Source organism: Lampetra fluviatilis, chromosome 31 (assembly GCF_964198595.1).
Source record: "Lampetra fluviatilis chromosome 31, kcLamFluv1.1, whole genome shotgun sequence".
Lineage (NCBI taxonomy): Eukaryota > Metazoa > Chordata > Hyperoartia > Petromyzontiformes > Petromyzontidae > Lampetra > Lampetra fluviatilis.
Window position 1 is genome coordinate 4,719,399 of NC_136305.1, and position 14,762 is coordinate 4,734,160.

Consider the following 14,762-nt stretch of genomic DNA (forward strand, 5'->3'; position numbering starts at 1 on the left):
AACAGGAAATAAATTAAGTTGATTTTTGCCGACTTTTCCACAACTGCCCGAGGAAGGCGTCGTTGTCGTCTTGGTGAGTTGAGGTGGGAGTTACCCACACTTTACCCCAACCCTACACGCGACCTTCCAATCGCCTCGACGGTGATGCAGGACAGCGGGCCAAGCGTTCGCACAGCACGGGGAGAATCTATCACCAAACATCCACAAAGCATGGATAGAATACATATTCAAGGTGTGTGTGTGTGAACACCAGTAACGATTTAGTTGAACCGGTCTTGGGCCTCCCCTAGGTCGACTCAGCCTCAAATTAGCACCCGCTGCGGTGTGCATTAGACATTGACACTGGGGAGACAAAGGCGTCCGGGTGTGGTGCTGGACACCCATCACCCTCGAATGGCTTGTTCGCCTTCATAGGTGCTACTCGCAAACAGCACTTGCCCCGCCCCCTGTTAAGGCTATACGGAGGAGCTTTGTCTGTGTCTCTCTCCATGCTTAATCAATACCGCACCCTCTGGTTCTTACGCAGTCTTTAACGCCACCGTGAGGCGCTCGGTAACGAAATTAAAAACAACAACAACAACTGGCCGGGACTCTTGTTTCGTGAACGAAACGCAAGGCTTTTTCAAATATGTATTTTATTTCACAATTTTTTTTGTTTGAATTAATTTATCAAGGTGTGCAGTTGTTTGGTGGTGGTGTGTGTGTCTGCGTGTGTGGGTGTCTGCGTGTGCATGTGTATACATCGCGTGTGCAAGAAATAAATAAAACCTGGTACTTTGTACACAATTATCGTCGTATGTAGGATATGTATGTTTGTGAGCAACAAACTATGATTTTGGCTTAAAGTATAAGAGAACATTATATTTGATGCGTCCCATAATTATTATAGCTATTTAAACAATAATAACGATGAACAGACGTGTATATGGATACGCACAAACAGTTGGGCGGTGTTCACGTAAACGTACAGCTGGTGGCGGTAATTCCACATTCCCATGGCGGGTGACGGTTCATCCATAGGTCAACCACTTTTTTATTATAATAATATCATCATTATCATCATCATCAATTATGATACATTAACTTAGCTATCTCTAAGCGGGTTAAATAAAGTATTTGGTACAACTATCAATACAAAGACGTAGTAGGTATCGACTCCACTCAGAACAAAAGTGGTTCGCGAAACGAACGGGGTGCATGAGAATCCGCCCGAGAATGACAACATGAGTTCGAACACGGCACCTCACAAACAATTCTGGTCTCCTCCTCCCTCCCCTCTTCCTCCCCTTCCTCCTCCTCCTCTTCCACCTCCTCCACCCACAGACAGACCCTCCCCCCACCCACCTCTTTCACCGACCACCCCCATGTATCTACAAGTCAAAGGCGCCTGCCGCCACAGCCGTTCCTCGGATCCACGGCGAATCGGGGCGCTCGCCCCGGGCCCCGCGCTTTGGGGGGTGGGGGGGGGCGTGGGGGGAGGGGTGGGGCGCCGCGCTTCGACATCACGGTGTCGAGGACAGCACAAGCAAACCTCTCTTTTGATTTTGATTTCGCCTTTGCACGGGCGCCAAACGGGTCAGCAACCAACAGAGTCGTAAAAAAAGCCTTTAAATACCCCGTAACATCTCTCGTTCGGCATGACGTGGGAGCCGTAGCTCGAACACGTACGTTACAAACTCAATATGAAGTTTCAACCTACGGGTATGATTTTTTTTATATATATAAAAATGTAACTGACAAGTATACGTCGTCCCTTCCAAATAACAATAGGTACCCGTCTGTGACTGATTAGCTTATTAAATAACCATTGAATTCAATCCAATGCATCACCGTCCTTGTGCGCGCGCGTGCGTCAAGTTCATAGTCTGCGAGCTCCTCTTGCTGCGAACAGAAGTAGCGAGGGGCACGGGGGGGGGGCAAGGTCCGCGCCACTGCGCTTTACATATCAGCCAACCCGATCACATGAATTCGATTCCTGGCAAGCCACGGATGGACATCAGTGGCGAGTGTTGCCTACAAACGATTCTCGTCTCCGCCTTCCACCCCTCTTCGTAACCCTTCCTCCTCCTCCTCCTCTTCCACCTCCTCCACACACAGACAGACCCTCCACCCCACCCACCTCTTTCACCGACCACCCCCATGTACGTGGAGTTGGTGGTCTTCATCCAGCAGCGGATTGACCAAGGGCGTTATTGTTGGGTTGTTTTTGTTGTTTTTTCGGAGTGTCAACCATGCACGTGATTCGTCGATTATCAACTTCGGCACTGCACGTGTGGCGAATCCCACCCCGACACCGATGCGTACGTTCATGTCAATTAAAATCGGAGTTCAATGTTACCCCCCCCCCCCCCCACAGCCACTGCTGGCAGCTATACATTCCACTCATCACAATTTGAGTAAGAAACTATATATTATTATTTAACCGAACTGCAACCAGGAATCACGTGGGCGGATCGTCACAGACCTATACAATACACGTACAGAGGAGCTGCAAGGTAAGAAGAAAAAAAACTGAAACGAGATACAATAAAGAATCGTCGATTGGATGTATCCACGTTCCTGCATTGACATTTAATCAGGGTTCCAAAGTAGGGGTCCAGAGGTTTAAGTTTTAATCGGTCGATCGTTACACCCCTACTAGAACCATATTATATTATACAAACCCTCAGAACAATGGATTCGACCTCTCATCCAACCTATCCGATTGATTTGCAGGGTGACGACAAATATCCCCCTTTGCATACTCAATGCAACAACGGCTGCTCGCAACAGCCCGCCGTTCGCCAAGAAAATAAAGCGATCGTGCCACGGTGCTGGTGCCAAGCTAGGTGCAGCCAATAACAACAAACAACCACCGCTCGCCCTTTTCGCCACCAAGTAACGGCAAACGTCACCACAGCGCTACTACCAGGCAAGGTGAATAACCCACAAAAAATATCTCCCGTATTGCCTTTAACAGACCGTTGGGGCAAGTTCTGTTAGCAACCACCCTACGAAGGCCTGACAATGGCACGTGAGGGAGGGTGGGTGGCCAGCACCACGCGCGACCACCTTTGTCTCCCTGGTTGCAATGTATACACACACACACACACACGCACCACGTCTTTCGTTGTAGCCAACTCAAAATGTTTATCCCCCCCCCAACTCCTGAGTTGGTTCCCATTTTTTAATGCCACTTAAAACAAAATGGCGGCCGCCACTATGTAGGAAGGGAGGATTGGATCTATAGGACTAGGCTAGGCCTAACTCCTCAAAATAAAACAAGCATTCGCGAACAACGCACGCAGGGGAATCTCTCTATAGCTCTCTCTCTCTGTCTTCATTGCATCTGTAATTATTTATGTTCTACTGCAGTCGGGGCGATGAGACAGACCCTGGGGAAGTCCGGGAGGACCCGGCCTCATCTTGGTGTTGGGCAGTTTGTGGTCTTTCTTCCACTTCATCCTCCGGTTCTGGAACCAGATCTTGACCTGGCGCTCGCTCAGGGCCAGCGAGTGAGCGATCTCCAGGCGGCGCCGCCGCGTGAGGTAGCGGTTGAAGTGGAACTCCTTCTCGAGCTCCAGCACCTGCTGCCGCGTGTAGGCCGTGCGCGCCCGTTTGGTCTCGTGTCCCTGGCTCTCGGAGTCGACTGTGGATGGGTGCGGTTCGGTGGGTGGTGGTGGTGGTGGTCGAGGGTGATTGAGGGTGGTAGATAGTTAATTTGGTGTGCAGCGAGAGAGGTAGATGTGGATTTGGGTGGTGGTTGAGGGTGGTAGATGGTTGGTTTGGTGGGCAATGAAGGAGGGTAGTTAGAAATTTGGGAGGTGGGTGAGGGTGGTAGATGATTGGTTTGGTAGGCAGTGAAAGTGTGGTGGTGATGAGTGGTGGTTGAGGGTGGACAGTGAAGGAGGTAATTGAGGTGGTTGTTGGTGGTTGATTGGTGGTGGTCGTGGTGAGGGAGGTTTAGTTAAAGTTGATTGTCGTGTTTGGTAGATGGTGGTGATTAGTCGTGGTGGTTGGTGATAGTGGCGATGATTATTGATGGTGGTTGGTGGTAATGGTGGTTGGTGGTGTTTGGTAGGGGGTGGTGATTCATGGTGGTTGGATGGGGTGGTTATCGGTAGGCCGTGGTGGTTGATTGTTGTTTGGTGGTGGTTGTTGGTAGATTGTGGTGTTTGGTTTGTGGTGGTGGTGGTGGTGGTGGAGGTGGGGGTTTGATGGAGGTAGTTGAGGTGAGGGAGGGAAGCAGAATGGAGGTCATTAAACCCGCACGTGACCTCCACGTGTGCTAGTGGCCACGTGCACACACAGTGCATGTGCTGATGTATCACACATACAGTATATGGGTATACATGACTTACGTGTACGCATATAAACAAGCATACATACACTTAAATGCATAGGCTTAGCACAAAGGCATGCACAACAAAGACAAAGATCCCCCTGTATCACGTTCAACAGACTGCCGGGGCAAGTGCTGTTAGCGAGCACTTTTGAAGGCAGACACGGCACACGATGGGGTGGGTGGCCAGCACCACGTCCGCCCGGCCGCCTTTGTCTCCCACGTGGCGATCCTTATACACCACTAATTTGAGGCTGAGTCGACCTAGGGGAGGCCATACACACCTACCTGCACATGTACATAGCACATACACACCGGCCATATATACATACATACCTACATGCATGCGCCTGTAATACATGCGCATGCATGTCTGGGTACACGCGTATAATACGAAAACTGTACGTATAAACTTGTAGTTTATCCATACGTACACGTACATATACTCATCGGTCCACTTGAACACATACCTACTGCACAAAAACAACCGCAATTCGTCACTAACTGGCGATGACGTCACCAAGGCGCCTGTGCCAGGCTAGGTGCACCTACTGCATATATACATACACACACATTTCTCCGCGCGTATAACCTTATTTAGGTTCACACGAAACATTGGCTCCCAAAATGCACACAGCCGTGCATATTTATGCCAGACGGATCGCATTAGCGTACGCGCAGAGCCCATACCGTAGGCCACACGTAAACGCGCATACGTAGGTCTTGACGCATATATTTAGGGTACTATTATAAACAAATCCCATGATGAATATCTGTTTTTTTTTATATAACCAATTGCACACGCTTGAATGAAAAAAGAAAATGTGTAATCGGCGACGTGTCGGGCAATGATCCTTCTGCAGGTATTGGAAGTGGTGCTAGCGCATCACCCTCAAAGCAGCTGCAATACATAATATACTTACCATGCAAATGCATCAATTAAGTAATTACTGTATAGTGCTTAGTGCACATGCATGCATGTACGGATACGTGCATCACACACAACTGTGTAGACGCGTGTCAGAGACATGTAAACTAATTTTTACTTAAACACATAGAATAAAATTAATATATACAAACAGCGAACACAAAGACAAAGATCCCCCGTGTAGCCTTAACAGACTGTTGGGGCGAGTGCTGTTCGCGAGCACCTATGAAGGCCGGCACGGTACACGAAGGGGCGGGTGGCCAGCACCACGCCCGGCCGCCTTTGTCTCCCCAGTGGCGACGATTACCCACCGCATCGGGTAGTCATTTGAGGCCGAGTTGATCTAGGGGAGGCCCGGCACCGGTTCAGATAATCGTTACCGGTGTTGGCCATGAGCGCGAATCGAACTCTCCCGTCGCCGGGTTTGTAGCGGCGGCGCGCTAACCGCTGCGCCACCGCTCCTCGTACATTTAAACACACACCCACGCATGCACACACGCACACAACACAAATACATATATCACGTTCAAGCCAGAGCCGCGTGCCATAAATCATTGCAAGTAACGCCACTACACGCGCGCGCGCGCGCTCACACACACACACCCCCAACTTGAATGGTTACCCGCTCACCACCAGCCTTAGGAGTGTTAGGGTTCGAGTTGGGGTCAGGAACGTCGCGGAAAGAGTGGAGAGGAACGGAGCCGTGCATCAGTTCCGTCACTTCAAAGCTTTGAAAATATTGGCTCCTATACGCGTGCAATTAACATTTTATATGGCAATGTTTTTTTTTGTTCTCTTGTAGACTCATGTAGAATTTTGTGAGGAGTCAGCAGGAACCACCATTCCCCTCCACCCCCCTTTCCGTCACCGCCCTTGTAACCCGCCTACACGGACGTCGAAACATTACCCCGAGAACAACATCTCGCCACGGTGGCCAGGAGATGTCGACTACCTCGCTGGGTATACAGGAGGTCGTGGGTACGATCCCGACCCATGACGCCTGCTGCTGTATATTTGGAGTTTGGGTGAATCTCTCTCCCCGTGGTCGCGTGGATTTTTCTCCGCGTTCTCCGGGTTTATCCCCTCCACATTTAGAATCAACGTCGCGCGTTTAAGGGTTTTTTAGCTGCTATAGATTTCCACGTGATAAGCCACTTCGTTGAGATGTCATTTTGTGGGCAGGTCGCTTCTGAAAAACACGCTATATAGAGAGCTCAGTGGGGGCTTACCTGGTAAAATAAAACATATACATACTTGAGTTTAGGAGCAAAGAGATTGGAGAGAACGGGATGTGAACTGGAGGTGCGATTGTTTGGCGACACGGGCGTTAATTCTCGAGGCAATTAGTCACTTGAGCTAATCAATAAAGTGCCCTGGCGGCTACACAAAGACTTTCCTCTTGGCCGGCCGGTGAACTTGTAACGACTTCTCTCTTTTATTTACCCGGGCAAAGCCTCGCACGGTCTGGATAGCCCAACCTCGTCACGACGGCTCTGCCCCCGCTACACTACATCCGTGGGGGATAAAAAAAGAGCTTCATAGCTCATCGGATTCCTCCGGTATGAAATCAAGATTCTGATTTTGATTGTGACATCGTGCAACGACCCAATTGAGCGTTGATTAATGCTAGATTACTGCGTGTGTAAATAGATATAGACCGAATGGACCGACGATTCGGGCAAGCAAGCAATCGTAGGCTTCTATGCGATTGACAACAATGAGAATGGCTGTGTGAAGTTTGTGGAGCGGCAACCCGCACTGCGCGTGCCCCGAGTCGGGGGAGGGGGGGGGTGACATTCAAAAGCGCTGCACAGACGGATTCAAGAAAACCAGTCGCTGTGCTGCCATCTCTTGGTGGTCCAAGTCGGTGATTCTAAACGTGCCACGAACCAGGCTCAAAGCCTGCTGAGGTTTTTAATGTGAGATCCGATCAATATGGGCGGGTGCACTGCGGGTGATCTGGTCGCGTAAGATGTATCATGGGTGGTGGTTGTATCGTCGCTGTCAAACCCACAGGGTTTAGCCCGCATTCTTGTACGGGGAAATTGAGTTTTCAGGTCCATACGGCATACAGCCGTTTCAATAGGGGTTAAAAGAAATGTATTGTCAATTTGTTTGTGTTTCTCCCTTGCGATGGGACTTTGCAGGATAAACGTTGATATTTATAATGGGCACGGGGTGACCAATAGGGTCTGAATTGGTCTGTAATAAGGTAGGGGCACTGACAAGGGGTTGGCAGGTATGTTGTGCCAATAACAATATTACAAGGATAATATCTATACATGTGTATGTATTAAATAAAGCCTGACTGAGCCTTAAGACGATGTACTAACACGGGGTTTTACTCGCTCTATGGGTTTGTCCGATTTCGTGCTGTAAACATTATATGCGGCCAGCCTATTTCGCTGTATTATGCGATTTGAAGTCACTCCACATGCGGGTATGCGGTCGGACGCGGGACAACATTGTGTGTGTACTGCGTGTGTGTACTACGTGTGTGTACTGCGTGTGTGTACTGCGTGTGTGTACTGCGTGTGTGTACTGCGTGCGTGTACTGTGTGTGTGTACTGTGCGTGTGTGTACTGTGTGTGTACTGTGTGTGTACTGTGTGTACTGTGTGTGTGCTGTGCGCGCTGTTGTGTACTACGTGTGTACTGTGTGTGTGTACTGTGTGTGTGTACTGTGTGTGTACTGTGCGCGCTGAGTGTGCACTGCGTGTGTGCTGCGTGTGTACTGTGTGTGTGTTCTGTGTGTGTGCTGTGCGCGCTGTGTGTGTGTGTACTGTGTGTGTGTACTGTGTGTGTGCTTTGTGTGTGTACTGCGTGTGTGTACTGTGTGTGCTGTGTGCGCTGTGTGTGTGTACTGTGTGTGTGTACTGTGCGCGCTGCGTGTGCACTGCGTGTGCGCTGTGTGCGTGTACTGTGTGTGTACTGCGTGTGTGCTGTGTGTGTGTACTGTGTGTACTATGTGTGTACTGTGTGTGTACTGCGTGTGTACTGTGTGTGTGTACTGTGTGTGTACTGCGTGTGTTTTCGCTTTGTGGGCCTCTTTTTTTGGAACGCATCTACTACTACCACTACTACCGCATTCGTTCATTCAATTACTCATTCACTCGTTCATTCACTTACTCATTCACTCCTTCATTCACTCGGGCATTGATTCACTCGTTCATTCAATCGTCCATTCACTCACTCGTTCCCTCTGGACAGGCCTCCACTTTTCTGAGGGTCGTGGAGTTGTTGGTGGCAAGGGGACTCCGCTAAAACCACGAGGTCCGTGTCCCAACAGCAGCAGCAACAGCAGCAACAGCAACGCGACAATTGCCCAACATCCACGCAGTGCGTTGTGTGGCGTTTTTTTTCCTTTTTTACAAATCATTAATTGTTATTGTTGATTTTTTTTTTTAAAGGTTGGCGATGCGATTGAGGAATTCGTTATCGCACTGGGCAGATATCACCGCGGGTGAAATGCGTTTGCTTTGGCGTAAATTTGGCCTGCAATGAACGATCAATAACAACGTTGATGGTGATGATGATACTAATTGACGGCTTTACGGTAATAACGCGAGACTGCTTCGCGATATATCTGAAGGTGCGAGTTCACATCCTGATGGTTTGGGGTGGTGCGGGTTTATACAACTCATCATCTCGATCGGGGGGGGGGGGCGATAAAATAGGTACTAGTTTGTTTTGTTAGTTTTGGGCTGGGGAAAGCCAACAGCGGTTTGCTCTTATGAATGTACACGCACGCCCCGCCATAGTAATGTGGAATTTAAATTCACAGAGATCGGGGGGGGGGGGGGGAGGGGATATTTGGCGATACTTTTAAGGTAGCTGGTGCAGCTTTGATGATTGGCATCAATGGTTGTAGAGGGCACCACGCCGATGCTGATGTAGTTCGCAGGGAAAGGCGACGGTCAGTTAGTTATGTACATTCCCGCGTAATTAGCGTGTCGCTAATTTGCTGGTTGATTGATAGCTAAGTGAACAACACCGATAAGCTTGAAAATCTTTAACGCATATAAATGCACACACACACACATACACACGTGTATGTGTGTGTGTGTGTTTACACGTGCGTATGCATGTGTAGCCATGTATGCGTACTGTTATGTAATACACATGCTTGGGTCTGTGCATATGACCACATGCATATACATATGTAGCCATATATACATAAACACGATATACATGGATACCGATATATACATATATGGTTATATATATGTATAGAAATAGATGGTTGTGGATATATCCACATGTATAGACACATACAAAGACATTGTATGTAATCACGGGTGTGTATTGATACCCATATATATATGGGTGTACATATATACATGCAGACATATGTGTTACATAGGACGATACATGTATGTAGTATCATAATAAATGCACATAAATGCACAGATATATATATATATGCATATAGGGCGATTCAGTGTTCTATATATATGTTTCGAAACATAAAACACAAACAAACCGCTAGAGCATGCATAACGTGCGATCATATAAATATTAAACATTTAAAATAGTATTTTATTATACATACATAATGAAGCATCACAAACACACGCAAATCAATGCTTACACAACATGCATTACATAACTAAGACACAGCGTTCCGACAGATATTACAATATAGTTGCATTAGACACAATACTGTACATTGACATGCGTAACATATGTGTAAGACGCATGTAGAGACACAGTAATAGTGTTTTACACACTAAACACACAGACGCAACACAATGCGAGCACGTAAACACGCACACCACACAAACATACGACAACAACACAGCACACGCAAACAGGCACAGAGTAAAGACACACACACAACAGACACACACACACCAATGACAGATACACATGCACAGACACATGCATACACGCATACACAAACATATACACTGACACACATGCACACACGTGATGCATATGTACATTAACGCAGTACATGAGCACACGGACACAAACGCATACAAACACACAGTGCGCACTGACAACACACATGACAGAGATGGACATACACGCACACAAGGGCACAAACACACGCACACGTACATACATGCAAACTCACCCAAACACAAATCGACACTCAAATAGACACAACACAGTACACACATACACAGCCACAACACAGACATGCATTATACACAAATAGGCACATACACAACACACAAGGAGACACAAACACGCACTAATAGAAGCACAGAGACATACAGCACACAAATAGACACGCACACAAGCTCAAACAGACACAACACACGGACAAATAGACACAGACACGCATTAACACGCACACAAAGAGACACACACACACACAACACGCGCACACAAAGAGACACAGACACAAGCTCAAAGAGACATAACGCACACACAGACACACACAAAGAAACACACACACAACACGCGCACACAAAGAGACACAGACACAAGCTCAAAGAGACATAACGCACGGACACACGCGCACACAAATAGCCACACATACACACGCGCGCGCAAAGGTACACACACACAAAGACACACACAAAGACACACACAAGGTGCACACACACAAAGACACACACACAAAGACACACACACAAGACACACACACACAAATCGTCGTCTCACCCGCGCCTCCACCACCGACATGAATCTTCTTCATCCACGGGTACACCACGGGGGTCGCCATCCTCTCGGGCGAGTCCCTTCGCCTGCCACCACCGCCACCACCACCTCCTCCTCCACCCTCTCGAGCCCTCATGGCTCCCCGAGTCTCATCCCCTGCGCCCGACTCCCGACCCCGCGGGCTCGAGGAGACACCCAGAGCCGCTGCCGCAGCAGCAGCCGCCGCCGCCGCCGTTGAAGCGACGACCGCGGCGGCCGATGCCGGAACGCTCGGGGTCGAGTCGAGGTTAGGGGTCAGACTCGGGCCACGGCTCGCTGGCGGCGGCGGGACGAGGGGTGGCATGACCCCGCTCCTCGGTGGACTCGAGTCCACGACTCCGTCGCAACTTTGGTAGCTGCCCGGTCCGCCCGGCGCGCATTCGAGAACGCGCCTCTCGCTCGCGAAGAAGTCGACGGCGGGTCCCTCCGAGATGTAGCTACTCTGGGAGTATTCCTCGCACGGCGGGAATTTTGGTTCTACGTAGCTCCTGTTCATTAGGTACGAACTCATCATGTTCACTCGGGGGTTAAAGTCGGGCTTGTCCGCTTGTTCCGTCTCGTCTCGCTCGATTCGATCGCTCGATTCGCTCGCTCGCTCGCCCGTCTGTGGCGCTCGCTTTTGTCTGCCTCTTTTCTCTTTCTAGTCTCTGCCTCTCGACTCCTCGTGCCTCTCTCTCTCTCTGTGTGTGTGTTCCCTCTCTCGATCTGTACGCCGGTCTTGTTTACACCGGTCCGTTGTTCTGGGTCGATGGGTCGTTGGCTGTTGTTGCTGCTGCTGTTGTTGTTGTCGTGAAAGTTGTAGTTGAGAAATTAAACTGTTGTCGTCTCCACGTCGTGGAGGTCTCTCGTCTCTCTCGTCTCGTCTCTCCCGTGCGCGCGTGACAGTCGCTGGCTCGTTCCTGCCTTGCGCGGCGCGTGCGCGCCTCTAAGTTGTTGACACTGCTAATACAAAATGAATTGTTGCTGCTGCGGATGACAATGATGAAGGTGATGATGATGATGATAATTATTATATAGTACTGTTTATTAATATAACATGTTTTTTTTTTAAATGCACTCTCCCACACACACACACTCTCTCTCTCTCCCCCTTCTCTCTCCTCTCTTCCCTTCTCCCGACTCGCGACTGCCCCCCCCGGTTCGCTTACATGTGACGAACGATGGCCAATAGCGAGATGGTGCAAGTGTGGAGGAACAGGGCGAGCTGCAGCCGAGTTTGATGGATGATATAGTGGGGCAATGTTGGGAGAGGGTGGGTGGGTGGGGTGAGGTTGGGTGCGTGTAGGTGGGAGGGTGGGGTGTGTGGGTGGGGTGGGGTGGGTGAGTGAGTGGGTGAGTTGATGGGTGGGTGGGGCAGTTGGGTGGATGCGTGGGTGGAAGAGTGAGTGGGTGAGCGAATGGGTGAGGCAGTTGGTGAGTTGGTGGATAGGTGGGCGAGTGAGTAAGTTGGTGGATGGCACAGTTGGGGCAATGTTGGGAGAGGGTGGGTGGGGTGAGGTTGGGTGGGTGGGTGTACGTGGGAGGGTAGTGTGGGTGGGTGAATGAGTGGATGGGTGGGTGAGTAAGTGAGCTGGTGGATGGTATAGTGGTGCAACGTTGGGAGAGGATGGGTACGGTTGGGTTGGTGAGTGGATGGGTGGTGGAGTTGGTGGATGGGTGAATGAGTTGGTGGATTGGTGGATGACATAGCAGGCAACGTTGGGAGAGGGTGGATAGGGTGGGGTGGGTGGGTGAGTGGATGGGTGGTAGAGTTGGTGGATGGGTGAATGAGTTGGTGGATTGGTGGATGACATAGCAGTCAACGTTGGGAGAGGGTAGGTGTGGTGAGGTTGGGTGGGTGAGAGGGTGAATGGGTGGGGGAGTTGATGGATGGGTGGGTCAGTGAGTTGGTGGATTGGTGAGTGAGTCTGGCAAGATGGTGAGAGGGTGACTAGAGGTGTGAGTGGACGATAGGAGGGTGAGCAGATGGGGGCTGTGTGCGAGTGGGTTGCTTGGTGGGTAGTTGGGTGAGTTATTGGGTGGATAGTTGGGGGTCAGTGATTGGGTGGGTGGGTAGTTGGGGGTGAGTGATTGGGTGGGTGAGTGGATCAGAGGGAGGGTATAGGTAGGTGGGAGGGTTAGTGGCTGAGTGAATGTGTGGGCGCGTTAGTGGATGGGTGGATGAGTGAGTGAGTGTGAGTGTGTGTGGGGAACGGTGGTGCAGCGGTTAGCGCGCAGCACTACGAATCCGGGCAGACATCCGAGTTCGAATCTCGCTCACGGCCACCATCAGTGGCGATTATCTGAACCGGTCCTGAGCCTCAACGAGTACCTGGTTGCGGTGTGCAAACATCGTCACCGGGGAGACAAAGGCGGCCAAGCGTGTCGTTGGCCACTCACCCCCTCGTGTGCCGTTCCGGCCTTCAAAAGTGCTCGCTAACAGCACTCGCCCCGACAGTCTGTTCAAAGGCAATGCGGGGGGTGGGGGTGGGGAGGTATTTTTCTGTGTAAACTTTAATACTTCTACCGGGGCAAAGTGTATAACCGAGAGTGACACACACACACACTCCCACTCAGCCACGGTATACACCCAGTGAAACATACAATCCGCTCAGCAAGCGGTGCAACTGACATAACTCGAATCGTATGCTCAACGCAGTCCTCACCCAGCCGTTACCCAATCCTCACCGTCACGCTCACCGCAGCGTACCCCGGGGAGCCCTGCGTAAAACCTCGGGGTACATTAGGAGCAGCTGCAATAGCGGCAGAAGTAGCAGTAGTATGGGAAGCAGTTGAAGTTAGCAGCAGCAGTGGCTGTAGTTGCAGGAGTCACACACCAGGGAGTAGTAATAGCAGTTGTACCAATAGTATCAGCAGCAGTGGTAGTAGCTGCAGTAGTAGCAGCGGCGAATATATGAGCCGATGCAACTAAATCGACTATTCCAGAGTAGGCATCTGTCCTTCAGAAATAATAACGCTTGAGTGTGTGTGTGTGTGTCAGTGAGTATGTGTGTGTGTCAGGTGTGTGTGTGTGTCAGTGAGTAGGTGTGTGTGTGTCAGTGAGTAGGTGTGTGTGTGTGTGTGTCAGGGGAGTAGGTGTGTGTGTGTGTCAGGGGAGTAGGTGTGTGTGTGTGTCAGTGAGTAGGTGTGTGTGTGTGTCAGGGGAGTAGGTGTGTGTGTGACAGTGTGTAGGTGTGTGTGTGCAGGTGAGTGTGTGTGTCAGTGAGTAGGTGTGTGTGTGTGTCAGTGAGTATGTGTGTGTGTGTGTCAGTGAGTAAGTGTGTGTGTGTGTCAGGGGAGTAGGTGTGTGTGTGTCAGTGAGTAGGTGTGTGTGTGTGTGTGTCAGGTGAGTGTGTGTGTGTGTCACGTGAGTAGATGTGTGTGTGTGTGTCAGTGAGTAGGTGTGTGTGTGTGTGTCAGTGGCTAGGTGTGTGTGTGTGTGTCAGGGGAGTAGATGTGTGTGTGTCAGTGAGTAGGTGTGTGTGTATGTCAGTGAGTAGGTGTTTGTGTGTGTGTCTATGCATAAACAGGACCCCCCCTCGCTGTATGCGGGTTCGCTTTGTGCGATGTGGCGCTGCACATGCGCCTAACCTATTTCTACTCAAAATTCGTTATATGCGCTTTAAATTCACTCTATGCGGTCGGTCGTGGGACAACATTGTGTACTGGATGTGTACTCATCTTCTTGGTTCTTTCGGTAAAGTCACGTATAAGGGAAATAATAAAATAATAAAAATATATTAAAATACAATTCTCACGACGTTTCGGCCACAACGCAAGCAGCCGTCCTGTGTGTAGGCGTACTGTGTGTGTATTACGTGGACTGCGTGTATGTGTACTGTGTGTGTACTATGTGTACTGTGTGTACTAGTGTACTGTGTGT

General features: G+C 50.0%; 1 protein-coding gene across 2 annotated transcripts; it reads right to left on the bottom strand.

Annotated features, from left to right (window-relative positions):
- Positions 1 to 2,507: 2,507 nt before the first annotated feature.
- On the bottom strand, positions 2,508 to 13,333 carry LOC144943575 (homeobox protein Hox-B4-like). 2 transcript variants are annotated; one of them, XM_078871176.1, is made up of 3 exons: positions 13,212 to 13,333; positions 10,865 to 11,866; positions 2,508 to 3,628 (listed from the first exon to the last, which is right to left on the bottom strand). In XM_078871176.1, exons 2-3 carry the CDS (start codon positions 11,412 to 11,414, stop codon positions 3,339 to 3,341), a joined length of 840 nt encoding a protein of 279 aa, XP_078727302.1. In that variant the 5' UTR covers positions 11,415 to 11,866; positions 13,212 to 13,333; the 3' UTR covers positions 2,508 to 3,338. The 2 variants fall into 2 exon arrangements, with proteins under 2 accessions (XP_078727302.1, XP_078727303.1); XM_078871177.1 differs by lacking the exon at positions 13,212 to 13,333 and having other exon boundaries at positions 10,865 to 11,969.
- Positions 13,334 to 14,762: the final 1,429 nt, after the last annotated feature.

Excerpts from the sequence above, each read along its gene's own strand:
- LOC144943575 (XM_078871176.1), bottom strand. The coding sequence starts at position 11,414 with ATGATGAGTTCGTACCTAATGAACAGGAGCTACGTAGAACCAAAATTC. Across the intron at positions 3,629-10,864 it reads TGTCGGTGGTGGAGGCGCGG|TCGACTCCGAGAGCCAGGGA; the intron begins GTGAGACGACGA and ends ACCCATCCACAG.